The sequence below is a fragment of the Ursus maritimus genome, unplaced genomic scaffold (genome assembly GCF_017311325.1).
Source record: "Ursus maritimus isolate PB19 unplaced genomic scaffold, ASM1731132v1 scaffold_2, whole genome shotgun sequence".
NCBI lineage: Eukaryota > Metazoa > Chordata > Mammalia > Carnivora > Ursidae > Ursus > Ursus maritimus.
In genome coordinates, this window is record NW_024424452.1 from 86773555 (window position 1) to 86799691 (window position 26137).

Consider the following 26137-nt stretch of genomic DNA (forward strand, 5'->3'; position numbering starts at 1 on the left):
TAAAACTGATAAGAATTTCAAATATTTTCCTTTTGTCAATGAGCAGACTCAGTAGAGAAGAAACAAGGACAAAATCCTAGGTAACGGATAGACTGGATAGTCAGGTTTCCAATCACCAAGGGTTGACTGGCAATAAACTTTGTTACTAGGAAGCGCTCACCAGTGTCTGTTGGAAAGGAGACTAAATAGCCATATTACCGAGAAAGAAAAGAATAAATAAGGTATGGAGGGAGACAAGAGTGAAATTGTTGGGTCCTCCCCAAATCTTCCTTCACTGAAGAAATGTGCTGGCAGCATGACCAGGAAATAACAGTTAGCCCCTGGGTTCACCATAGAGCGGACATTGGCCTTCACTTGCAGTCATTCAGGGTGCTGTGGGGGAGCCACGTTCTTCCTGTGGGGAAGCCATTCACTTCCTGTGGGGAAAGGGGAATGTGTCGTGCCCAGAGGAGAGCTCTTCTGTTCTTTAAGATTTTGAGCTTTGAAAAGTTCTATGTATAGCAAGAAATGGAAACTTGAGTTCATCTTTGGGGAGGGCCTTTTCTTTGTTCTGTGAAAAGCTACTCTAATGGGCCCTTGAGTGGTAAGAACTGAAGCAAGTCTTCACCTAATGCAGTGTTTTGGGGGGAAACTGACATCACAGTTAATCTGAAAGCAGATATTCTAGAATTAGACTGAGTAGCCAAGTGAGTTATAGTTGTGTGTGTTAATAGTTGTGTAAAGTTGAGTCATGTTGTAATTTGGCATTAAAGTAAGTGTACCAGCCAAAATGAAGTAGCTCAGTTGTCCTAGATTCCAAATGAATATTTATTAAAATGAAAGTACATTATAGTGGTTTAAAATTTAAAAAAATTTTAAATATGATTAAGAATCAGAAATCAAGATAATGGGAGCTCCTAAAGGCAGATGGAATGAATCATTATAATTTTCCTCTTGATTCCATTTCATCCATATAAGCAGAAATTTCTCCACAAAAATTTTGTGAAATATTGAATGACTCAGGGCTCATGACTCCTTTTAGAATTTTTGCTCCTTCACAAAATAAAACATTTTTAGGATCTTAGAAGGTATTTAAATACTTGTTGATTGGGGTGAGATTTCATTTGCTAGAAAAGAGTTTAGTCCAAGTTCATCTAAAAAGTCCTTGAGAAATGAAGGCACCATTCAAGGTACACACTGATTTGACAGAGAGGCACTAGCTATAGGATTCCAAGTTTCCATCCTTTAAATCAGTGGAAGAAAGGAAACCCAGGCTCTTCAGCTTAGCTTTTGCATCATCAATAAACTCCCTGGAGGCTTTCTGCAGTGGAGGCCGGGGTGGGCCCATTGGAATCCCAGAGACCAGAGTCATGATGGCTTTGGTCTGCGATACTCCAAAACCTAGATGGGAAAAATAAATAAGGAAATGTGACTGGGACCGCCCACTTTGCCACAAACATCCTAAAGAAGAGATTATATTCTAGAGACTTCTATAATAGGATAAGGTGGAAGTAAAAGAGGGGAACATTTCTTATCACTATGGCAGACTGAGCAGACATAGGAAATCTCTCTTCCTGCCTCAAACATATAGAAGAGGTGGAAAATTTTTAACAAATTGACAAACTAAAACAAAACAAAGTAAGACTTGAAGTCAACCTCAAAAGCAAGAAGGAGGGACCAAAGGTACCAGGAATAAAGAGGTCAGTGTGGTGAGTTGCTAAAGCCAAGTGGTCCATGAGTATAATCTGAATCAATGACAGAATTTAGTTCAATCACATCTAAGAAGTCCCTGAGAAATGCACTACTTAAGATGCTGCTGTTTTAGGGCTCGTGTTATAAAGCTGGGGCAGGAATGCAAGATGAAGGCTTGGGTCTATGCAAAGCAGGGGGCTGAAATTAAATGCCCTGTGTAAAACTGGTAGTCAGCCTTCTATGAAAGGCAATAGGAGAAAACCTGGCCTGCTGGCCTGGGGATAGAGGCACAGAAGCTTGACTTCTGCCAGACTGTGGATGGAAAAAGATCATATGAAAGAAATCGCAAGCCTGTGCCATCTATGAATGCTGGGCCCTTATTTGCATCAGGCACTTGGTGTAAAAACTGGACTAAGAAATTAACCTAAAAACTGGTTAGAACTGGTGAAACTCTAGTGTCCAACAGAGGCAAATGTAAAACCACTTGTTAGGACACCTTATAACCTAGAGCACGATGGATTCTCCAGAAAACAACAGTTTCTGAAGACAAGTTCAAAGTTAAAAATGACAAAAACACACGAGAAAAAGAAGCTGCACAAGAGCTAGCAAACGCACAACTGACAAATCCCACATCCTGAGAATAGATGATACAGAATTCTGAAAAAGACCTCACAGAGATGACAGGAGGAATAGAAGCCATAGGCTAAATGAAGGGCATATAAATAAAGAAGAGGAGAATCTGGAAAAAGAAATACTAGAAATGAAAAAATATATATTCAGTGAAATGAAAGCGTAGAAAACAGAGCTGAAGATAGAGTGTTGAAGGTAGATCTAAGGGAACACTACAGCACAAAGAGAAAGGTATTTGTTTTAACTGGCTGTGGCTTTTGGATTCAAGGCGTGAGAAGTAACTTTCTTTTGCTAAGCTAACTAATAGTAACAATTGAGCATCTGGAAGGAAAATACTAGCATGACCAAAAATACACGGTATAGTTTGATGCATGCGAAATGGCCCTTCCAGACTTATTACAAATGGCAGAATAGAGAGCTACCCTCACAATAAGACTACAAGTTTATTACGATAAGTCTCTCCTTGCCTAAACCATGAAAGCTCCAACCTGCCAAAGAAGTCTGAAATGGTTTCTTTAAAGATATGTTCTTTTAAATCATAAAAATTATCTTGAAGAGTCTACTTTATCTATCTATCTATCTATCTATCTATCTATCTATCTATCTATCTATCTATCATCTATCTATGGGGGGGCAGAGAGAGAATCTTAAGCAGACTCTAGGCCCAACATGGAGCCCAACACAAGACTCGATCTCTTGACACTGAGATCATGACCTAAGCTGAAATCAAGTTGGATCCTTAAACAACTGAGCCACCCTGGCTCCCCGAGTCCACTTTAAAAATGCAGATATTTTGGCAAAAGAGTAAATTCTTTCAGCTAATATCTTAGAACTATATTTGGCAAAAATGTTGCCGTCTCACTGCTGGTATACAGAATGATCTTTTATATACACAGGTAAACTTTTAGTTGTAATTTTAATAGTTCAATATTTATTTAAATGCACCTTAGGAACATACATAACTATCATATCAAACCCACAATTTTGTGAAAAGTATTGCTTAGGACAAGGGAATAATAATAGGTAATTAATGATACTTGCGGCACGTAAATATGACAGAAATCATGAGAGTGAAAAGCAGATGGGAAACAGTGTCTTGGAAGGATTAAGAGAGCTAGCAGAGAACCCTGCAAGAATTCGGGCCATACCACATAATAGGTGCTTGGGGCTCGGGAGGAGTTGCCAGGATAAGGCAGAAAGGCTCTGAAAGGCAGGTGGGAGGTCTGCCAAGAATAAACCTAAAACTTTTTCTGGACTTGACCCAGGTTCTCAGGAAGGGCCAATCTCCTTAGAAGTGGAGTGAATGGTGGCATTTGTCATTTGTGATGGGATAATATTTAGGAGACTCTGAGAAGGTTTCTCTATGCAAATTCACTATTATTTCCCTCAAATTTTACTTTGTCATATTATCCAAACCTTCATCCATTTGAGCTTACTTATGTTAATAAACTCTTTTTACATTGCAAATACTCTTGGTAGAGCTGTCAGTCATTCACAATTTAGTAAGATCTATATTCAGACTGCCTTCCTCTAAGCACTCAGGCTGAAATCAGCCACAGATTTTTAATGAGCAGAGGCAAGTGCGGAGAGCGAGTGCTGAGAAGGATCAAAAGATGGTGTGCAGAGTGGGGAGGCGAGTAAAGTGCTAAGATGGAGGAACGAGATTCGTTGAAGGGTGCCAACTAGATTTACTTCAGCACATTATAGGGTTGGCCCTGAAGCTAGTATTGGAAATAAAACTCTGCTTGCAACAGAACATTAAAAGGTGTCTTTGTTGAACCCTCACGGAAAGTGACGGTGTACCATTTCCTTAAAACTCACAGCAGGCAAAGCACAAAACTTACCGAGTTTGAGCACAAAGTTGATAAATCTCTGAATACAAAACTGGAAAGGAGAAAAAAACAAATCTACAGTCAGTATTACTAAGCTGTGATAACAATTTAGAAATTTTGGAGGTCAAAGGACAGAAACCCCAAATGAAAAAGCCCACACACCTTAGTTTTCCGAAGGCCTGTCAGAGTGGAGAAAAACAGCCAAGGGAGGATGGGTGAGATCCATCCGGTATGAGGAAAGATCTTTTCATACATGTAAGCTTTATAAAAAGGGGCCATGCAGAAAAGAAGTGCCAAAGACAGAATTGCACAATAGAGTTAAGATGGGGGTAGGCACCCTTTATCCATCTAGCTGACCTTTACCATCTAAACTTATCAGATAGTGTGGTTGTTTTCAAACTGGGGTACGCTAACTTCTGGGGTACTCTCTAAGATATCTAGGGGGCACTTAGCAAGGCTAAGATTTATGGGAATAAAAAATTTCTAGATCCTAACTTCTGTAAGTGCTATTTTCTAAAACTGATGAGACTAAGGATTTGCATGGAGGTATAGGTCGTTCTTTTAGATTTCCTTTTCCTAAGTGCTTCTTTTCCCACTTTTGAAAAAAAATAGACATATCTCCTATATCACTGCCTTGGGACACCTCTGGGAACCAAATAAAGGAGCAGATCAAAATATTGGTATTGGCATCGACAAAGTGACAAAGCGGTTCCTCTCATTAATGGGTAACACGTCCTCCAAAAAATCACAGGGCTTTCAACTTTTTGCTTTCAACATTGCTTTCAATGTTGCTACTGAGGCTGTCAGCTGAAAATCACTAAAGCATTCTGCGATTTTTAACACAACTCAAAAAAACTGTTCAAAGAATTGAGTGACATTGCTGTAACAAAATTTCTTCTATTCTTACTACAAATTCATAGGAACAGGGTTTCATAGCATTTATTTCTCTAAAAATAAACAACAGAAATAGTACCGATGCTGAAATTTAACTCATCCTAGCATTAAGTAATATTTATCCATGAAATCATGAACTAATGCATAAAAACAGACTCCCATCCATTTCATTAAGAGATGCATTTTTAATAACATTTTACTCCTATGTTGTTTTAACCAATTATATACAGTCTGGTAACAAAAAACTCAGTGTAGAATGAAATTTTAACACCCAGAGCCTTAAAACCATATATGTGTATGTTCTTTTTCCCCCTCACACACAAGCTGTAGTACATTACATTCACAACTCTTTGTATACTTAATAGATCATGGAATCTTTCCAGATCCGTACATAGAAAATGATCTCACCCTTTTAAGGGCTGCATATAATTCCATTGCATAACGCAAACATAATGTTTTTAACCATTTCCTTATGGATGGGTATGTGGGTTGTTTCTGTCTTTTGCTCTTATGAACGTAGTATGGAACATCTCTGTACATGTGTCATTTCGCTTATGTAAATACAACAGATGGTATTTAAGTCCATGAGAATGAATAAATTCTGCCCCGACCTTTTGCTGGCCTGCTTCTTCACTTAACTGCAAATTCCTTTAAGCAGAGACCAGCTTGACTGAAGTTACGCACTTGGCTCAGCCCTCGGCATACGAATAAAGGAGTCAATGAGACCCACTCACACTAGCCTTCTGTAAGGAAAGCCAGAGAATGTGGTAAACTACATTCCTTACCAATACCATTTTGAGGGAGATGACTTATTTGAGTGGGACTCATGGGGGGAAGAGATGGAAACTGGACTAGTCAATAAAAGAAGTTGCTGAACGAAAGGGCTCCTCTCACGGCTGTGTTACTGTCTACTCTGTCCTGTGGTTGTCCTGTCCTACAACTCAGAACAGGTTGGAAGTTTCAGAAATAATTTTCCCTGGGAACCTAACTTATTGGGACCGAGCACCTGCTCCGATCTTGCTTATGCCTTTCACTCCCACTTATTTCCGTGGGGTACTCCACTCAGTTACTTTTACTATCTTGAAAATCCCTGTGCCTCTTGGCGTCCCAAAAGTCCTTCTCTTACTGTGGCTATGCTTTTTCTTTCCACCTCATTCCTTTTACCTCATGCACACGTATTACCCAGCTGCAAGACTGGTTCTGCCCTTCGTGAGGCTCTTCATTCTCTGGACAGCTAGCCTGCCCTCAGTGTAACATTAATGGCAGCCAGCCACCATTTCCCCTCGGGTCTCCCCTGTAACACACCAGCTCCCGCAGCTTTTCTCTTCCTCTTTCCAAGCTAGTGTCGCCTTTTAGATCACTCACTTGGCTCTTGTTTCTGCCTGGTAGATGCCTCCAGTTCCCAGCACATGGCAGGTGAAGATGACTGACCTGCTCTGACTCTGGATTAAGTCTCCCCATTTTGGGTTACCAGCTTCACAGCTTCTTCATATCCTCTGGAGACTCGGCTGTGAAGTCCTCAAGGGAATGGCATGTGGTCATTTCCCCAGAAATCTCTATTAAATTTTATAGTCACAAAAATACTTTGAACATAGAGTAAAAATAAGATCATTTCTAGGAGGAACACAGAGAGAGGTCATTCCCCTATGGGGCCTGTCCTGATTAGACATGGTGGGGACACAGACAATCGGGACAGGTTTGGCTTTAAACAAGAACAGGTAAGAGCAGGAGGAAAGTAAAGAAAGAGGCAGCGAGGCAATTTTAACGAGGGCAGGTATGCTAGGAGTGCTGATGAGAGAGAATAAGAATTATCCAGCAGGAAAGAAAAGTTAACCTGATGGTTCAGGGCTGAAGAGAAGTCCTTTCGCTCGAAAGCCTCCAACATCTGGTTTGTCTTTTTTCCCAGGTAGTTATAGGTACTGGAAAGAAAATGGTACACACTGTAGGATCAGTAACTCAGCGGGAGAGGTCTAGATCTTCAAATCCCTTTGATGCCCTAAAAGGGAAAAATATACCAGGCCTTCCAGAAGTCTGTTTTTTGGCCCTAATCTATTAGAGATCAGGTGTTTTCACTTCTGAGTTATCCAGCAACAGTAAGCCGTGCCAAGAGGAGGCACAGAATACCAAAGGGGATAAAGAAAAGAAAGAAAAGTCAGAAAAGGATAAAGTTATAAAAAAGGGAAAAGAGCTAGAGATGGAGGTGTATTTGGTAGGGACTGACTGAGGCCAACACCTGCCCCAGGGCACATGTGCAGGCACAAAGCTAGAGTCTAATTGTGGATAAAATGTAGTATCCGAGGTGAGGCCTAAAAGCCTTATGCTGAGGAACTGGGTGAATCCCAGGGCAAATCCCAGCAGATTATCTGAATTCTGTGCCAATTTATATATTACCTGTAATATATAGGCTTCTACAATTTATATGTTACCTAGAGACTACTTTCTAATAATAATATTAGTGAAGATGGTAAAATGAGAGAGCATTTATTGTCCATTGTGTTCCATAAGTCATATCTAATCCTCTTAAAGTGCTGGCTTCTGTTTGGTTGTGAAGAAACTATGACTTAAGGAAGGCTTCACAATTGTGGCAAAGGCTTTCATCACTTCATGCCACCATCTCCTACAATTCAGCAAAAATGAAAGTGAGAATAAGTTATTTGATCTGATAAAATGTGGACTTAAAAAAAAAAAAACTCCAACCCTCCCAGTAAAGACAAATACCTCAGGCTAATCACTGAATTCTTAGAGAAATCAGCAAGGTGCAAGTTTACAGAAATTCTCAGCAAGGATGTTTCCCCAGTTTCTAGCAATTTCTCAAATAGTAAGTCAGTCTCAGAAAAATATATTTATCTTGATGTACCAAGAACGGAATGTTGTTGGTATTTCATATATGGAGACCCTGGAGTGAACAGCAAGGGATTCCAAGAATGTGAAGTTCCCATTATCTTCTGGTAATAAAGTAAGGAAAACTAAAATATAATAGCTGAGATAAGTCAGTTACCGACGTGAAACACTCCTGAGTCACAATATGTCTGAGGAGTTTCAGAATACTAAAATTCAAATCCCAGGAGTCTTAGGCATATTTACTTAGAGAGGAATGTAATTATAATTAAGAAGAAATAAAGTCTAACGAAATGTACTTTGCTTACAGATTATGTTGACAGAATTAAAATGTCCTGTCTGGAGGCCAAAAAACAAAAGTCAAGAAAGTAAGAATTTCTGGGAGAAGAAAAAGAAGAATTTCGGGTCAGCAGATCCAGGCATTCAGGTTCCCGTGGTAGAAATGTCCCTGTAGTGACAGTGGATGTCGCAGGCCATCCTGGGTGGTGAATAAGCCACTGAGATTATCCAACTTACTAATTCTTCATCAAAGCCATGCTCACCAAGACATGTTATCAACATTCTTTGCCTCTCCTACACTTTTCCCATTGAGAGCAAATGCATCTTCAGTTACCACGAATATTTCCCTCAATCCCTTGCAGGCACGTTTCTAATGAATTAGGTAAACATGTGCAGTGGACATACTAATCGGATTGCCTGCCTTCCCTAAGCCTCTGCTGAGTAGGCGTCAGGCCACATAATTCTACTTTTCTGGCTGCAGCTGATTGGACTTAGGTGAGCCGAACAGGCAGGGCTGTCTAGTGATATCCTGAGGTGCCATGACCGGGCAGCCACGATTGGCCATGGCATGCTGAAGCATGGAGAGCGCACCTGGAGAGCAAGAGAGGGAAAGAGAGGTGTGCAGAGACACGCAGGGGTGAGAGTCTCCAGGACCACAGATGAACCATCTGTCCTGGCTGTTGAGAGCTTTGCAGTCCTAGGTTCTCATCTTCTCTGAGGCCTGGCTACACTTCCTCCTCTTGAGTTTTACCCAACTTCCCAGTAGTTTATAATGATGTATCTTATTCCACATTAGCTATTTTCAGTGGGTTTCTGTTATTAGTGACTAAGTAATTTCTGACATTCTGTGCATGCTCTTAGCTCAGGCACCTCACCTCTAATTGCAACAGATGCTTCTAATAACAGTGACGGAGTTGCTAACAAGCTGCTAAGCTCTACTTAATTCCTTTTTACTGCGGGAGAGAAAAGGCAGCTTTTATTAGAAAAGGTGTCCATGCAAGAAGTATAACCACATAGGTAGCGAATGCCTCCATGGGGGGACTTTACATTTATAACTGTGGGGAAAATGAGTCAGGCTTACCTGCCCACTGCTCCAGTTGCTCCCATCACCAGGGCGCTCAATAGTTGCTAAGCAAAAACAGACACAGAGCATGCACTTTTACGAAGAAGAGTAAGAGAAAAGATGCTGCTATCTAAACAGCTTTACGAATTGTTCTGGAGGGCAAGTAACCTGCTGGGACAGGCCAGTGGGTGACTCACCTCATCTACCCCAAAAAGGAAAGCAAACTGTCGCTGGCGATTCTGATCCACACACTGCCCGAAGTCTAAGAGATCGGTATCACTGAACTTCAGCCCTTGGAAGGTGGGGATCTTATCCTGAATCCCGTCCAACAATTCCTCAGCACGAACTGCTCGAAACAGAAAATGCCTCACGAATCTGCACACCTCCAGAAAATGTCAAGTCCCATCCTGTAGAGGCCCTCACATCTGCGCTCAGTGCCAGGGGCTGTTCTCAGCTGGACGTCACTTGCCCTCACTTAGTAGTTCCTATGTACTTGTCAAGTTTCAGCCCCCACGCCTCCACTCCCTGAAGACAATAGATAAATCTTTCCAAAGCACAACTTCTATTTTTTTTTTCTTTTAAGTAGGAAGGAATAAAATCTGAAAAATAATCTCCTAAGAAATCTCATCTAATGCTTCTGGAGAAGCATAGTAACAATAAAAGAAAAGCCAAAAGAAAAGTGAGGAGGGATCAGAGCACCTTCCTATGTGCCAGGCGCTGAGAATACAGTGGAGTACAAGGCAGACGGTCTTTGTCCTTACGGGGCTTATAGGCTTGCGTCTTCTCATATAAGAAGTGGGTGTGTGGGGGACAGACCCAAGGTGTCTGCTAGAAATGCATCTTTCACACTTAAAAACTTTCATTATAAGGTAGTGTCAATGATTGATAAGAGTGACTTATTTTTGATAAGATTGACTTACTGTACAGACAACTGGAACCATCTGGTCAACAGTTTTATGCTTTTGTGACACGGAGTGGAGCGCGATGGAGTGGGAGTTCCTTAGTGAAACAGGGTAAGATGTGAGAGATGGAGGGAAAGACACATTGAAAGAAGCAATACTTACTCTTTACCCCTGTCAGGGCTGGAATGTGATAGTAATAAAATGGCAGTGCTGGGGCGGCGGCAGCCACCTCCTTTAGGAAATTAATCAAGACATCTGAAAGAACAGCAGGGAAAGCCATGGTGCAAACAAGTATAAAACACCGGCTTTCCCTGGTGTAAAAAAAAAAAAAAAAATTAACCATCTATTGAAATGCAACCATCCCTCTCAGAAGCTGAAAATTCTCAATCACTCTTACCATCCCTGAGATTGTTACTGCAACGTCTTTGCAACCTACTTCATTCAAAGGTTTACTTTCCTTTCCGTAGAAAAGCCAAAATAAGACGATCACTTTCCTGCTGTATTAAAATACTATTAAACAACTGGTGCAAACCTTCCCAAATATTAACAGAAGCTCATGAAATACTCTTATCAAAGCCAGAAGCCTGTTGGTAGGACTCTTGTGCTCTTACGCTACAAGGGTCAGTGAACAAGGAATTTGCATTAGGATCAGAATCGTCAAGTTGTAACAGAAAATTCTACAACAAAAAGGTAAACATTTGCTCAAAGAGGGAAGTTATAAGAATAGTGGCACATCTCACAATAGTTCAACCAGAGGTTGGCACTTTTCCCATTTTGGGAGAAATCCAGATCTAGCAGAAGAGAATCCATTCTAGTTTATTGAGGATTTGCAATTTCCTGCATCATCCTCTATGAGCTTTCACTGCGACACTGCTGCAGAGGAGAAATAAATCCAGCAGACTTGCTTACACTGGATACTGGGAGAGAGAATCTTATGTACTTCATCTGAACACCGTGATGCTGTACTCTGTCCATGATAAATATTTGACAAAATTATTATGTATAACTCATGATCTTTCCTTTGTCTTTTGAGAAACATATTCATGTAAAATTTTTATAATCATGTGAAAAAAACTTTTAAAATGTTCATTCTCAATTCCCAAAATGGCAGCATTTAAATTACTTATCCTATATTAACAATTATTTTCTCTCTACCAATAATAGATGATATTTCATGATAATTTTGACCCAATTACATTTAGCTAAGAATTTATTTAATCATGCATGCAATCATGGATTGTCTGTTTTCAATCCTTCCAAAATTTGTATTTCTTTGTTTGCTAATCAGAAGGATTAAAAAGACTCGGTAGACTTGGAAACCACAAATAGGTTCCGTAGAGAAAGCAGAGAAGAAGGAGAAAGCAATTAACTTGGTATTTTGGAAGATAATGGATCTTTCTCTGAAATCTCCCTCAAATTCATTACTTACTCAACCCTGAATTGAACATGTAGTGTCAAGATGCCCATCACTTATATTCCTCTTTTTTTGAGAAAAATGATCCCATGCGTTGCCATGTGACTCTGACACCCTACACAACCAGACTGGACTAGGAGTGGACACCTGACTCAAACCTGTAGGTTTGACCTGGGTTTTGGTGGATGATGACCCAATCAGATTACTTGGCAAAAGAGTTGAAGCCCTTCTTAAAGGAGACTTTTCTTTTATGGATCCAGGGAGACCAAACATTCTGGACAGGTGTCATACCGCTGCAGCTTCAGGCCATCAGTCCACACAACTTTACTTTCAGGAGTTCAGTATGACCATTTTGAATGAAGGCAAAAAGAAGTGGACCACGTGAGGCACTGTGTGTTTAGACATCTGCTTACCTTTGTTCCATGGCTTGAGAAAGAAAGGGGCAATGACAGCGATGCCATCAGCTCCTATTTCTGCTGCGTGTCGGGCCTTTAAAAGAAGAAAGAAGACTATTATGGGTCTGGTCACAATTCCAGTGTCTGTGGGTTGGGGGGTGGTTTCCCCACATCAACAAGCAATTCTCCGATACCAGCTACATGTCCTGCAATTCTACTCAACTCTGATACTGTCTACCTGGAGACCGAATCAGATTGCACATGTTCAGGGCTCAGTCCTACAAGACTACCTGCTTCCCTGAACTTTAGATGCTAGTCACAAGCCCAGGTCATCACCTGTGCTTCTGACTGACTGGCTACAGACTTGGAGGTTCTAATGATCTCCTCCTTGGGTCAATTAATTTGCTAGAGTGGCTCCCAGAGGATATAACTCAGGAACAGATGTGTAAGACAAGGTATGGAGAGAGGGCTTGTAGTTTCCATGTCGTCTCCAAGAGCGAGTGTGCCACTGTCCCCAAATTTTCACATGTTCATCAACCTGGAAGCTCTCTGAAACCTGCCCTTCAGGGTTTCAATGGAGGCCTCACTACCTATGCATGGTTGATTAGATCACTGGCCACTGGTGACTGATTCAGCCTCCAGTCCCTCCTCTCTCCCCAGAGGTAGAGGTCGAGTAGGACTGAAAGTTCCAACCCTCTGATCACATGGTTGGTTCTCCTGGCCACCAGCCCCCATCCTTAGCTGCTTTCTAAAAATCACCTCATTCATATTACAAGAGACACGTTTATTGCTCTCATCACGGAAAACAGCAAGAGTGTTAGGAACTCTGTGCCAGAAACTGGACAGAGAACAAATACATATTTATTATAAATCACAATACCACAACTATCTTGGAATAAGTGATTTGCTACATTCACCTATAGCTTAGATACTGACAGTAGCAACAAACTTCACATTTGCCAACTGATGCACCACTGGAGAGCAGAAAATAAGCCAAATTTAAGGATGAATGTCATTACCAGGAAAAATCCCAAACTGCAAAGTAGAGACCCCGGGTGGAGGTGGCCTATGCATTTAATCCTATTCTTCTTCAGACTTTGTCAGCACAAAAAAAACCTTGCTAATGGAGACATGAGTGTTTCACTGTGATAATTATAACTAGTAATAGAGAAACTTGCAAGTGTAATTTCTCCTCTAGTGTTCAGCCCATTGGATGATGCTGTCTTTCCTGTCCAATGATATGAGTCATATTTTAAAGTTTATTCTAAATTTATTAAAAAATTTTAAGTTATGGATTGGGAAAGCAGTTGAGAAAATTTGAGAAGAAAAAGATTATGCACATAAAGGAAAATACAGTGCACCACTATTCTGAGGTTTTCTCAAATTCTTCCAGAAAAAAACAATCATTTCCTTCTGCTGGGCCCTCAAAACATTCCTATCTATTTCAAGTAGAGTACCTAAAATCTACTACGTTGCAAGACAGTGTGTACAGTGACTGTTCTCAAATTGAATAAGTTCCCGCGGGCAGGGGTCAGATCTTACTCACTCTTGTGTACGGTTAGTTAATCATGGTGCTGAGCACACAGCGGGGACTTGCTGACTGCTTCAGAACATGTCCCCCTACTTAAAAGAGAAAAACGCTTTTCTCTGAGACTTTAACTAATAATATCTATCTCTAATAGATGTGATTAGCTTCCTGCAAAATAAGAGAGCCAAAGAGAAGACTGGGATATAGTCCAAAGACCAATCATGACATTGGGTATAATTTCATTAACACCAGTTGTATGTTATATATTTGAATCATTTGTTTAGCATGCTGTTTAAGACAAGAGTAGAAGGATAACCTTAGCTGAAAATAAGGAAAAAGGAAACAGCTAAGAGACAGTCGATGGCAGTGCCCATTCAAACATCATCCAATGGAGTTATGGCTAAGCAGATGCCAAATTACAGTCTCGTTGGCAAGATTATCCCCATGGTAGGGGTTTATTCCTATAGCAGCGGATTTTCTCTACACTAAGATTATCTCTACACTATTTTAGGGTTCAGCCCGATGGATGACAATCTTTCATGTCATGACAATATTTTAAAATTTATATCATACATAGGAAAAGAAAACAATTAAAAAGAGATGAAAACAAATTTCCTATATCACACTACCTTAATTGAAAGCCCTACTGTAAGAAAAACAAATCATGCATAAGAAGGATAAATCAAGTCTCCAAGTTCTGATTCTAGGCTTATTTTTTTTTTAAAGATTTTATTTATTTATTCGACAGGATAGAGACAGTCAGCGAGAGAGGGAACACAAGCAGGGGGAGTGGGAGAGGAAGAAGCAGGCTCATAGTGGAGAAGCCTGATGTGGGGCTCGATCCCATAACGCCAGGATCACGCCCTAAGCCGAAGGCAGAGGCTTAACCGCTGTGCCACCCAGGCGCCCCTGATTCTAGGCTTATTAAGCAACCACCTAGTAATACGCCTTCCCTTCTGGCTTGCCTAAGAGTATTGAGTTGCAATTTTGCAAATATATATAATACATCCCCTTTCTAAATTCAGTAATAGGAAAAACAAATAAAACCCATCAAGAAGATGTTGGGGTTAGATCAAGTCATTGTAATCTTTGGAATCAGAATATATAAATTCTGAAAACATGGTTAATTTAGTAGTGGTCCAGGTCCTGGGCTTTCTGGTAAATACCTCAATACTTCCGAGCTTTCTTTTTTTACCCAATTCACAAAGTCCTCAAAACCACTAGGTCATGTACTTTTCTACCAGAAACTTTAACTCCTTCCATTCCTGCCTTTTGCTCCACCTAATCAGCTAACCCCTAAACCTGGTGCAATCCAATTGTTGTGTTCTTGAACCTATGTTCTGTTTGAGGACTGTACTTAGAAATTTTCGTAACTTAGTTGAATGACGGTAAGACAAATTTATGACTTACAACTTCAGTTGGTTTTTAGCACCACTGGGCAATCCTTTTTTTAAAAATTAACTAATTAGGGGTGCCTGGCTGGCTCATTTGGTAGAGCATGTGACTCCTGATGTCAGGGTCGTGAGTTCAAGCCCCATTTTGGGCGTAGAGATTACTTAAAAAAAATTTTTTTTTAATTGGGATGAAACCACATAAAATTTAGCACCTTAATTATTTTTAAGTGTACAGTTCAGTAGTTTTAAGTATATTCACATTATTATAAAACAGATCTCTAGAACTTTTCATCTTGCAAATCTGAAACTCTATACCCATTAAATAATTCTCTCTTCCTCTAGCCCCTGGTAACCACCATTTTACTTTCTGTTTTTATGAATTTGACTACTTTAGACACCTCATTTCAGAGGAATCATAGTATTTGTCTTTTAGCAACTGGCTTATTTTATTTAACATAATGTCCTCAAAGAGGTTCCCCTATATTACAGCATGTGACAGGATGGATTCCCTTCCTTTTTAAGGCTGAATAATATTCCATTGTATTGTTAAAAAGAAAAGCACAGGACCCAAATGGAGTCACTTATGTTAAGGCCCCATGTCAGCAAACCAAGACTTAATACCTAACCTGACCGCAGTTTCAATCCTCTGGGAATGTAACCTTTAAACTGTCAACATGGAATTTCCCGGTCAGCCCTAGGAAACTCACTGCCAGACCCCTACCATTCCCCTTAGGAGGGCGATCTTGCTTAAAATAATGTGTTCTTTGCTAATAATTTCCTTTTTCTTGTTCCCTCTCTGTCTTTAAAAACCTTTCCTTTTCCACAACTTGACAGAGCTCCTTTCTATTTGCTAGATTGGATGCTGCTGGATTCATTCAATAAAGCCAATTTGATCTTTTAAATTACTCAGTTGTATTTTTGTCCTTTAATAGTATGTATATACCACATTTTGTTTATTTATTTATCCATTGATGGGCATTTGGGTTGCTTCCACCTCCTTCTATTGTAAATAATGCTGATATGAACCTGGGTGGGGACAATCTTCCTGTGTTTCAGTTTTCCCTCCCATTCCCCCTGGGCAGCGATTCTCAATTTTTACTGCTCTTCACGTCTCAACCCCACCTTCCATCTCCTTCACGGCCAGCAGATGGCTTTGCCTTTTGCTTCCTAGAGAAACTGAGGTTGGCTCAAGTTCTCCCTACTTGCAAACTGAGCTACATCTATACCCACCCTTACTTTGCTCCCAGGAAGAGGGGCCTCTGTCTCCTATTTAAGACTCTGCTACAGGAGTTACCACCTCGGGCTGCTCTCATTATGGCTCTGTGTCTGCTTCTGGATGGTGAGCTCTGAGGTCCCACATCTCATATCCCCCAATGACAGCATCCAATATATAGCAAAAATGGTATTGAGTTTAACTTCAGTATAAAAAAGGAGCCCCTTCCCTTATGCGGAATCTGAAAAAAAAAAAAAACCCAAAACAAATGAACAAATAAACAAAAAGTGGAAACAGACTCGTAAATACAGAGAACAAACTGGTAGTTTCCAAGGGGGGTGGGGGGATGGGCAAAATAGGTGAAGGGGATTAAGAGGTACAAACTTTTAGTTATAAAATAAACAAGTCACAGAGATGAAAAGTACAGCATAAGGAATGTAGTCAATAATATTGTAATAACGTTATATGGTGACAGATGGCGACTACACTTAACCTGGTGAGCACTGAGAAATGCACAGAATTCTTGATTCACTATGTTGTATACCTAAAAATGAATATAACATTGTATATGTCAACCAAACTCTAATAATAAAAGGAAAAGGAGGCCCCTTGAGTGGTCTCTCCCAAATGGACCTACATACATACCAGTTCTTGTGACTCTTTCAAGCTCAGGGCTCCTACGTGAATTACTACCTGATCCAACCTGCAAAAGAGAAAACGCTTTTGCATCTCTTGGAAGTTTACAGTAACATGGAAGGCCTGCCCTACCCTGGTTTGTGTTGGTTTTGGCTGTTAGCTAATGTCCGGCTAATCTCAACCTCACAACTCTTAAATTCTATAGTGGTCTATTTAAAATTAGTCTAATAAGGGATTTAAAAAAAAAAAGAATGTCCAGGGAGCAAAAATTAAGGTCCAACCAAGCAGAATTTTGAAACCAAGAATTGATGAATCAGTATTTGAACACATACTTTGACGAAGGACTGTTTTAGATGGTGTATCTGATAGTGATATGTGCCTGGAGATCGGTGTAACATGGAGGTATTTTCAGTTGGAGATAAAAATAAAGAGGTTCTTCAAAGAGTACAGCCAGGAACAAACCATACGAGAAATGAATTCACTGTAAAAAGCTTTTTCCTATCTCGTAAGTCCTCAGAATTTGGCCTCCTATGAGAGGTTTCCTCTAAGACCGCAATATTCATCTTTGGGGGTGCTCCATATGGCCGCATGGGCGGAGGCCACAGTGAGCCTGTTGTTCTCAGAGGAGGATTAATAAAACTCAGTTGTGAGTCTGGTCACCCCAGCCACTCTTCTGAGGGACCCTGAATAATGCACATGTCATCCTCAAGGGATGGAGATACCACATTCTTGTTTAGGCCCCAGTGACTCTTGACTTGTCATGTCTCAGGTGAAATGGGGTCTCACTAAGGAAGTGATGCGATCAGGGTTGTATTTTTAAAGATTTTATTTATTTGAAGAGAGAGAGTGAATGGAGGGGTGGGGAGGAGCAGAGGGAGAGGGAGAAGCAGACTCCCCCTCCACCCAACTGATCAAGGAGCCTGATGTGGGGCTCAATCCCATGACCCTGAGATCATGACCTGAGCTGGAGGCAGATGCCTAATCGACTGAGTCACCCAGGTGCCCCAGGGTTGCATTTTTTAAGGATAAGACCTCTGAATGGAGAAAGGAAGGCTGACTGATAGGCTCTACTCTTATCAACAGCTTTTCTGCACAACCTCCTTAAACCTTTCACACCCCGTCTCCTGGCTTAGGTTAAAAGAAGCCATCCATTCGGTCTTCTCTTCCACCCTGCTGCTAGAGAAAACCACCCTATGGCTTTCATCCCAACTTGTCCTTTACCAATTCAGGAGAACAAGGCTTCAAAAAGCTTTCTGGTCATCATGACTGACTTCCCTGCAGTCGCTAAATCTGGACTATTCTCAAGCTAATTCCGACCCAACTGTTTGTTCCTGCCAGATATGCTCACTTCCAACACACCAGAAATATACAGACTCTTCATACACAGACTGCCTGGCTTTTCCTCTTCTGCACCTCCACGCTTAGCCACACCCTCATCTATGCTTTCCTCCCAGCTCCCGGGCTGTCCTCTAAAGTCACACTATCTACTTTTGGTTTTGTTTCACCCCCCCACCCCCAGACCTTCGCATCAAAAGTATCAGCTGTCTCCTCTCTCTCTCTTTTTTAAAAAAGATTTTATTTATTTATTTGACAGAGAGAGAGACAGCCAGCGAGAGAGGGAACACAAGCAGGGGGAGTGGGAGAGGAAAAAGCAGGCTCCCAGCGGAGGAGCCTGATGCAGGTCTCTATCCCGTAACTCTGGGATCACGCCCTGAGCTGAAGGCAGTGGCTTAACGACTGAGCCACCCAGGCGCCTCTGTCTACTCTCTCTTAACCTCTTCTCCCGTAACTGTCTTTTCAGCAGAGAAACATGCTCAAGACTTCCCCACTTTAAAACAAACGACCCTTCTTTTCATCTTGCTTCCTCCTCCCTCAACTACTACTCCATCTCTCCTTCCCTTCACCAGAAAATGTTCTGAGAATGAGCTGCGCTCATGGCCCCCACCCCTCGCACATCGGCATCGAACCACCCATCCCACAGTTCACTCCAGGCTGCTTCTGTTTCAACAACCCCACTGGGTCTGCTCTCTCTGAGGTCATCGGTCACGGTCACTTCAAACCAAGCGGACTTCCCAGTCCTCCATCTACTGACTTTTTACAACATCTAATGTTTATAACAAACGTGATGACAAACACAGCATCCACTGCGAATAATTATAATGAATTCCTGTATAAGACTTACTACTACGTGCCAGGCACTGTTCGAATCCTTACCACCACCTTATAAGATATGTACTTTTATTCCAATTTTATAGGTGAAGCACAGGTAAGTTAAGTGACTTGTCTGAGTTCAGAAGGCTCGTAAGAGCCAGAGCCAGAACCCAAACTCAGGCAGTCTGGCTGTATAGTCCCTGCTCATAATTACCATGCTACATTGCACACTCTGAAACATTCTTCCTTAGGTGGCAGAATTCACCCCCGACCTCCTGCCCTTGAGGGCTTTCTGTCTTTGCCCTCTTCACTATCTCTGCATTTCTGATGCTTTTTTTGTATGTTGATCCTTAACCTTCCTCGTTTTTCTGTCCACGGTCTTTAACCTTTTTGGGCCCACAGTCTGACTGGAAATGAGCTGAAAGCTGATGGATCAGCAGAAACGGCTTCCACGGACATGCACGCAGCCGTGGCATACACTTTCAGAGTACTCAAGGTGCTCTGAAGCCACTTAAGGATCCCCAAGGAGGTCATGGGCTTCACACTGACAACCTCTGCTCCAGGCTCACTGGGGACTTACCTCCAATCTTCACCTCCACCCAAGGCAACGTCAGTCATTGCCTTCTCTGATCCGTGTTTATGCTATTTATCAGAAGAATCAGTGTTAAATTTCATGATCTGACATCTCCATTGGATGGCAAGCAAGCTGGAGGCAGAGACCCTATTTCATCTCCCCGGTGCCAGCACAGTGCATAACACACAGCAGAACAGACAACAAATAAAGCTTGGTTAATTGAGTGTGCATATTGAACTGATCCTGTCCTATTTGTCTACCATGGCATGAACTGAGCGTTACCATTACACTGAAAGGATGCCGAAATTCCCTACGACTACAAAAGGAAGCGCCATAGAGAGCGTGCTGAGTCGTAGGCACAGAGATGTAGGGAAGCAAGGGCTGATACAAGCATCAGGTACCCATCCTGAGAGGAGTTGTTCAGAAGAGCCAGGGGACAGCAGAGTCTGTCACCAGCCCCTCCCCCTCTCATCCCCTCCGCCCAAGGACAGGTAACCAGAGGGGACTGGCTTTGTAGATAGATAAGGGGCAGCTTTCAGCTTCCAGATGGACCCTCTGGGAGCCAGACGGGCCTCGCACTCTGGCTGCCCTTCCACCCAGAAAGGAGGGGCGCTTCTCTGCCTCAGCTCCTTGCCAGGGTGCCAGGATCCCCATGCCTCAAGCCTGACCTCTGACCAGAAGGGGGGGAGGCTGTGCCATCGGAAAAGAGCCATACTCTATAGTCTATGCAGCTCTCTCGAAGAGCGCCTTTATCCTGGTGACGCCACTCACTTGTTCCGCCCTCTTGTCACCCACTCCTCTGCAACCTGGCGACGCTCTGAGACGCTCAGGGACAGGCCTTCGCCCGTGGTGCCATTCACTGTTCCAAACAGAGAGTCAGTTAGCAGGGCCAACCAATTCCTTTTGCTCCTCCAACACCAACACTGGAAGTACCGGGTCAGCACTCCCTGCTTCAGGGGAAGGGATGGGGGGAAAATCAGAGGATGGAATCTGGAGGGGAAATGCCAGGTTTCCATTTTTATCTAAGACACTGTCTTTTTTCCATCTTCACCTTGTTCAAAGCAGCGGGAAGGTTAATTATGACTTATAATGACAAATCTGTCCTTGCTATCAGGGACAGAAAGCGAGTATTTGAATGCAGACTGAGATAACTGCCCTCATTTTAGGCAAATATCCAATCACACCACGCTGTTCTATTATTTGGGCTTGAATGGCAGGAAAATCAACACCACCCAGTACTGGGCTTTCAAAGGGATCATAAGTGGGAGTTACTTATGAGGGCGGAAGTGCATACTACAGATTACAATGACATCAGTCTATAGTTTAACATGATGGTAGCACTCCAGGACAATTTCTTCATGTAATTTATAAGAAAACACCAAGGATATTAATATTTCTTGTTTAAGCACCCTTACATAGTCACTTATTCTCACAGCAACTCTGCAAAGTACAAAGGATTCTTCTCATTTACAGATGAAAAGATGAGGTTCTGAATGACTAAATAAGTTTGAATCCAGAGGTCTGTGTTTCCAAAACTTTCCCTTCTAATACAATAATCTTTTAATGGATCACAGAAAGAATGCAAATGGCCCTAGGATACATTACAGAGGCCTAATGCATATGGCAGCACTTTGGATCTCCAAATATGAGCACTCAGTTGGGGTAGAGAAGGGGGGATGAGAATAGGAAAGAGTGTTTTTGTCACTCCTTTGGGGTCTTGAGACACTTCCAGTATGCTCTATGAGTAGGGATGTTCCTACTTCTTCCCTATACCCAGGAGAGATCGGTGGCCCTTTGAAGAGTAAGAATCAGTCTTCCCCAACCATGGCTTGGAGCTGTAGGGGGACACCAAGTGGTTCTGTAATAGGTTCTGGTTTTGACATGTGCCCTGACCCCCTTTTCACAGAGGTTTTAACCTGCCTCGATTATGACCTTGTGCTTCCAGTTCTTGAGGGACCCCTGTTGGTAGAGCAGGAGCTTGGGAAAAAGCTGTAGGGTCCAGTCTAAGGGGCCAAGCACCCAGAACATCACACAAGGGGCAACTCAATCACAGGTAAGTATAGTTCTCAGGCCTAAAATGTTAAGGGTCTGATTTTTTAATATCCGTCTCTGAAATCAATGAGGGTAACTGCTGGACTCGTGATTCTTTTGTGTGCTGCATTTAGTCTTTCTACATTTACCATATGAAAGGTCTGGGTGAAGACACAATAAAGCCCATTCTTAAGAGAGAGAAGTCTGGATTTTGCTGTTATTTGACCATTTTTGGTTAAGTGCCTTTAGACACCCTAAATAATATATTTGAGCTATAGATTTTCTTCTTTACATTGGGATAAAAATAATACTTTATCTGTTTTGAAGGTATACCACCAAATTAAGTAATCTCTTGAGGTGCTTTCCAGGTCTAAAATTGATGAGTCTACAGATTCACAAATTTTACTTAGCTTAGTCAGGCTCAATCATAAGCTATGACACAAGACACTGTGATTTCCTAACTAGTAACCACGTGAGAGCTGCTTTCTAAGGACCGGGCTAGAGATGTGAAGAGAAATCTTTAAAGATGACTCACCAAAAATATTCTTCACTCCCTGTTCTTCCACAAGATAATCCACGTATTGACCAATGACTGAAAAGTTGATTTCTCTGAAGGACACAGGGAAAAAAATGAAACATATTTAGTCTTTAGATTATTTTTCAACCAATCCTCAAGTCTATAAACTGCTCTCTTTTGTTAATATTTACTAAAAGTCCACCCAGCCATATCATGCTAAGTGAAATAAGTCAGTCAGAGAAAGACAAATACCATTCGATTCACTCACATGTAGAATTAAGAAATAAAATAAATAAAATAATTAAGAAATAAAATTAAATTAAAATTAAATACATAATAAAATAATTAAGAAATAAAACAGATGAACATAGGAGAAGGGAAAGAAAACATAAAAACAGAGAGAGAGAGACAAACCATAAGAGACTCTTAACTATAGGAAACTGAGGGTTGCTGGACGGGAGGGGGTGGGGGGATGAGGTACTGGGTGATGGGCATCAAGGAGGGCACTGGATATAATGAGTACTGGGTGTTGTATGCAACTGATAAATCACTAAATTCTATCTCTGGAACTAACAATACACTACATGTTAACTAAATTGAATTAAAAAAAAAAAGTCCACCTAGCCAATTTGTAAAATTCTTGCTCTAAATAATGTCTGGATTTTTCCTTGTATTTTGAGTCTGGTGATTTAATACTTAAAAAGTAAGTATTTTTTAGGCTTACAAGATAGAAAAGTTTGATCTTAATAATTTAAGAATTTTAGCACTTCATATTTATGACAGCAAATGAAAGCTTCAATTGTATATGCTAGTTTTAAATCAAAGAGGATTAACACTGGAGAGGAACTTTGCTTTCACTGCCTCTCAAAGCATGGTCTGTGAAAAGCAGCATAGCCGTCTGGGGAGTCTGTAAGAAATGCAGAGTCCCAGGCCCCACAGAGTCCTACCCAGTCAGAACCTGCATTGTAACAAGATCCCCTTGTGATCTGCATGCACTCAGCAGTTGGAAGAGCAAAGACCTTGTAAGGATCTGACACTTGAGGCAATAAGGGCTCTTTTCCCTTAAAATCACGTTGATTTTAAAATCTAGAAACTGACTCACACACATCATATAAAGTGACATGTTCTCAATCAAAATGCAGGTGATGATGATGGGGGATGGAGAATGAAAATCCAAAGGAAAACTGTGGCTACAAGCAGCTAGCAGGTGTTAAATGTCGTCAAAGCCATGGTTACATGGCCAAGAACAAAAAGTACTAGTTAGCTTCCATTTACATTTTTGTCAATGGGGGTCAGAGAATCTTAGTTTAATTTCAACCTTATTAACATCCTTTTCATCTTTACGTATTGTATTCCTTAACAAACAAATACAAAACAAAAAAATCTGATGCATATACAAAACAAGGACATCAAAAGGTAGTTGTCAAAGGTAATAGGAACACATGAGATAAAAGCGAAGAATGCACAGGTGATCCCTGTCCACAACATGCAAATGACATCAGAGCCAGCTACTTGGGAAGAGTGTGCTTTAATAAGGCCTTCAAGGGGAGCAGACTCCCTCCGTAACGGCTCGTGGTATTGTAACATTGCCCTCCCTGCCCGCCTTGCTCAAATGCCAAATCCTGGCCTCTGTCTTGCTGAGCAGGGAGGCTCCCTGAACGCACAACAGGAACAAACTTAGGTTGTTCTCACCTAAAGAAAGGACAGCCAAGTTATATGCCTAGACAATCTATTTCAACACCTCATTTAGGTCAGCTTGACCTGCTCAACTTGAAATGTCTAAGCCTCAGACATTCCTGACCATTTGGAATTCCTGGCTGCTTCCATCAGCCCTTCACCACTTGGGATAAGCTCTGAGATTCAGGGACAATCAGCAGCGCCTTTGTTCGCAGGACACAAACTCAGGTTTTGACCTATGATGCCCATCTACGAACGCAACCAGGAAATAGCTCGTGATCACGCTTCCAGATCACAGACTGGAGACAGGAAATAAACCCAGTGGGCAACACATCGGCTCCCAGGCCCTGTCACTGAAGTCTGGGTACCTCTCCAACCCCATCCCAACCATGTACTCAAGATCTCCTAGAGTAGGCCTGGCTTTTTCACTAAAGAGGAGCGTGCGGAGCTCTGGATGGTCAAGGGCTGGGAGGTAGTGTAGTCCCTTGCTGTGTGTTCTTTTGGTTTAATCCAAAGCTTCATCATTTGGAAGGGAAGCTAGAGAGCTTGTTTCCATTTTCAGAAATTTACGTAAGGAGAGAAACCGTTTCTGTTAGGGGATGTATGTGTATATCCCCAAAGTGGACTCTCAACTCAGCAGGGACCCACACCGCCAGTCTCCTACCCGTGCTCAGTGCTCTCCCTGGCGCCAATAAAACACTCAATCATTACTGCCGTTAACTGCTCACCATCGTGAAACCCAGAAATACCTCACACCTCTATTACTGTGTCAGCAAAGTTCAGATCTCTATTATTACAAAGATCATTTTGTAAATTGTTTATGCCCACCCTCCAGGCTAGAGCAAGGACTTCCTGAAGCCAGGCACTGTGCCTTTTCTACCTGACAATCCTTAGTCTGCATCTGGCACAGTGCAGAAGCTCAAGGAAGATGGAACACCCATGATCTTTGCCTTCGGAGCAGCTTATCCCCACCTGCAGGATACACGTAAACTTCACTATTAACTGAGGAAAGGAGATGGCAGAGCATACGAGTAACTAGAATATTAAGGAATGTATGTGGAGGGCTAGGACTGTGTTAGGAAGTGTACAGGGGTTCAGAAGAGGGACTAATCATTCCAGTTAGGGAGGCTGGGAAAGGAGACTTCACGGAGGAGGTGGGTCTGGAATAGATAGGATGAAACCCTGTGCTCTTCCTTCCCTCTGATATTTTCGAGTTGCTGTCTACCTGGCCCTATTCTGGTCCCTTCTCTTTCCAGGGAGTTGGCTGCACCCTCAGGCAGATCTAGGCTAGTATATGAAATTCAAGTTTTTTCTCCTTCCTCAGGGAACTCCACACTTCACTCTACGGCTTCAGTGGGTCGTGCTTCCATCTACACTGACCCCCTTCTTTAGGCTTTGCTGGATGACAGCTACCGTTTCCCTTGGGTTGGGGGTGATACATTATCTATCCTTTCAAGAAAGCAGTTTGTTGCTTCTTATAAAACGCCCCAAGCCTACAGGAGTGACACTAATGGTAGAATTTGGTGGCAGAGTCACCCCAAAATGTCCTTGGACAGATAGTCTTTTGGAACAACCAAATCCTCTTTAAGAGAGAAAAAGGTTGAAAAGAGATGGCTCCTACACGTGTTTTGAGTTTCACAATGTTAAAAATTTGTTTTCTTGTTATAAAATAATGACCGAAAAGCCAGAAGATCTAACACTTCTGTACAGCACCGAATGGCGGGGAGGAGCCGTGGCTGCCCCCGTCGGAGGCACAGAAGGCCCCCAGACCACCTCGGGATTGCAGGTCTCTGGCTGACTAGAGGGGCAAGTTTGCCGCCCTCGGCATTGTTGCTCAGGGGCTACAGTCACAAGTGAGCCCGGGGACACCACCCAGAGCTGTTACCCTAGTTGTCAGAAAAGTACCCAACAGCAGGGCCAGGGTGGGAGCAGGAGGATAATTCTCTCTGGGGACGTTGCTCCCTTCCCTGTTTTCCCACTGTAATCTACCTCTCCACGGTATGTGGGTTTATGGTGATCGCCGCAGGCTCTGTTTCAAGTATCTGGAAGGCACTAGCGATAATGCAAATGGTAAGACTGGATTCTTCTCCACCCCGCTGGATGGCCATCTGGGGCTCATCGCTCATGGAAGTGAGAGGTGGCACGAGCCAGTTCTCTTCCAAAGGTGGGACTGGCTCTTCATGGCATGTCTCTTCCTTTGTGAGCCCCAGCAACACGTCTAAGTACTGGCCACCTCGGGGCTGAACGACTCAGAACGAAATCCCATGCTTGCTGAAGTCATTCCCCTACTTAACTCCAATTTATTATCTTAATTTCAGTTCCAATGGGTTCAGATTCTTTGCCTTAGGTCAATGATTTTCTTTTAATTTTTCATACTATAGAAGCTATGTTGTTTATTTTTGACAATAAAAAAGGAGTGAAAACCCCACTCATTGTCGCCTTAGAGATTATCACTCTTATCAGTTTGATATTTTTCTATTCACAAACACACAATGCAC

The 26137-nt window shown here is 42.0% G+C and overlaps 1 protein-coding gene across 5 annotated transcripts in view; it reads right to left on the reverse strand.

Annotated features, from left to right (window-relative positions):
- Nucleotides 1-791: 791 nt before the first annotated feature.
- Nucleotides 792-26137, reverse strand: part of NPL (N-acetylneuraminate pyruvate lyase) — a 34759-nt gene continuing 9413 nt past the window's right edge. For 4 of the 5 annotated variants that reach the window (XM_040636304.1, XM_040636302.1, XM_040636303.1 and 1 more), the window contains 10 exons: nt 21981-22054; nt 20186-20273; nt 16699-16756; nt 11937-12012; nt 10272-10364; nt 9405-9553; nt 9226-9272; nt 6862-6946; nt 4146-4185; nt 792-1380 (listed from right to left, as the gene is read on the reverse strand). In XM_040636304.1, the coding sequence (XP_040492238.1) occupies nt 1196-1380; nt 4146-4185; nt 6862-6946; nt 9226-9272; nt 9405-9553; nt 10272-10364; nt 11937-12012; nt 16699-16756; nt 20186-20273; nt 21981-22054 (895 nt within the window). In that variant the 3' untranslated portion in view covers nt 792-1195. Of the gene's footprint in view, nt 1381-4145; nt 4186-6861; nt 6947-9225; nt 9273-9404; nt 9554-10271; nt 10365-11936; nt 12013-16698; nt 16757-19420; nt 19485-20185; nt 20274-21980; nt 22055-26137 lie in introns of those variants that run through there. The other variant, XM_040636305.1, reaches the window with a different exon arrangement.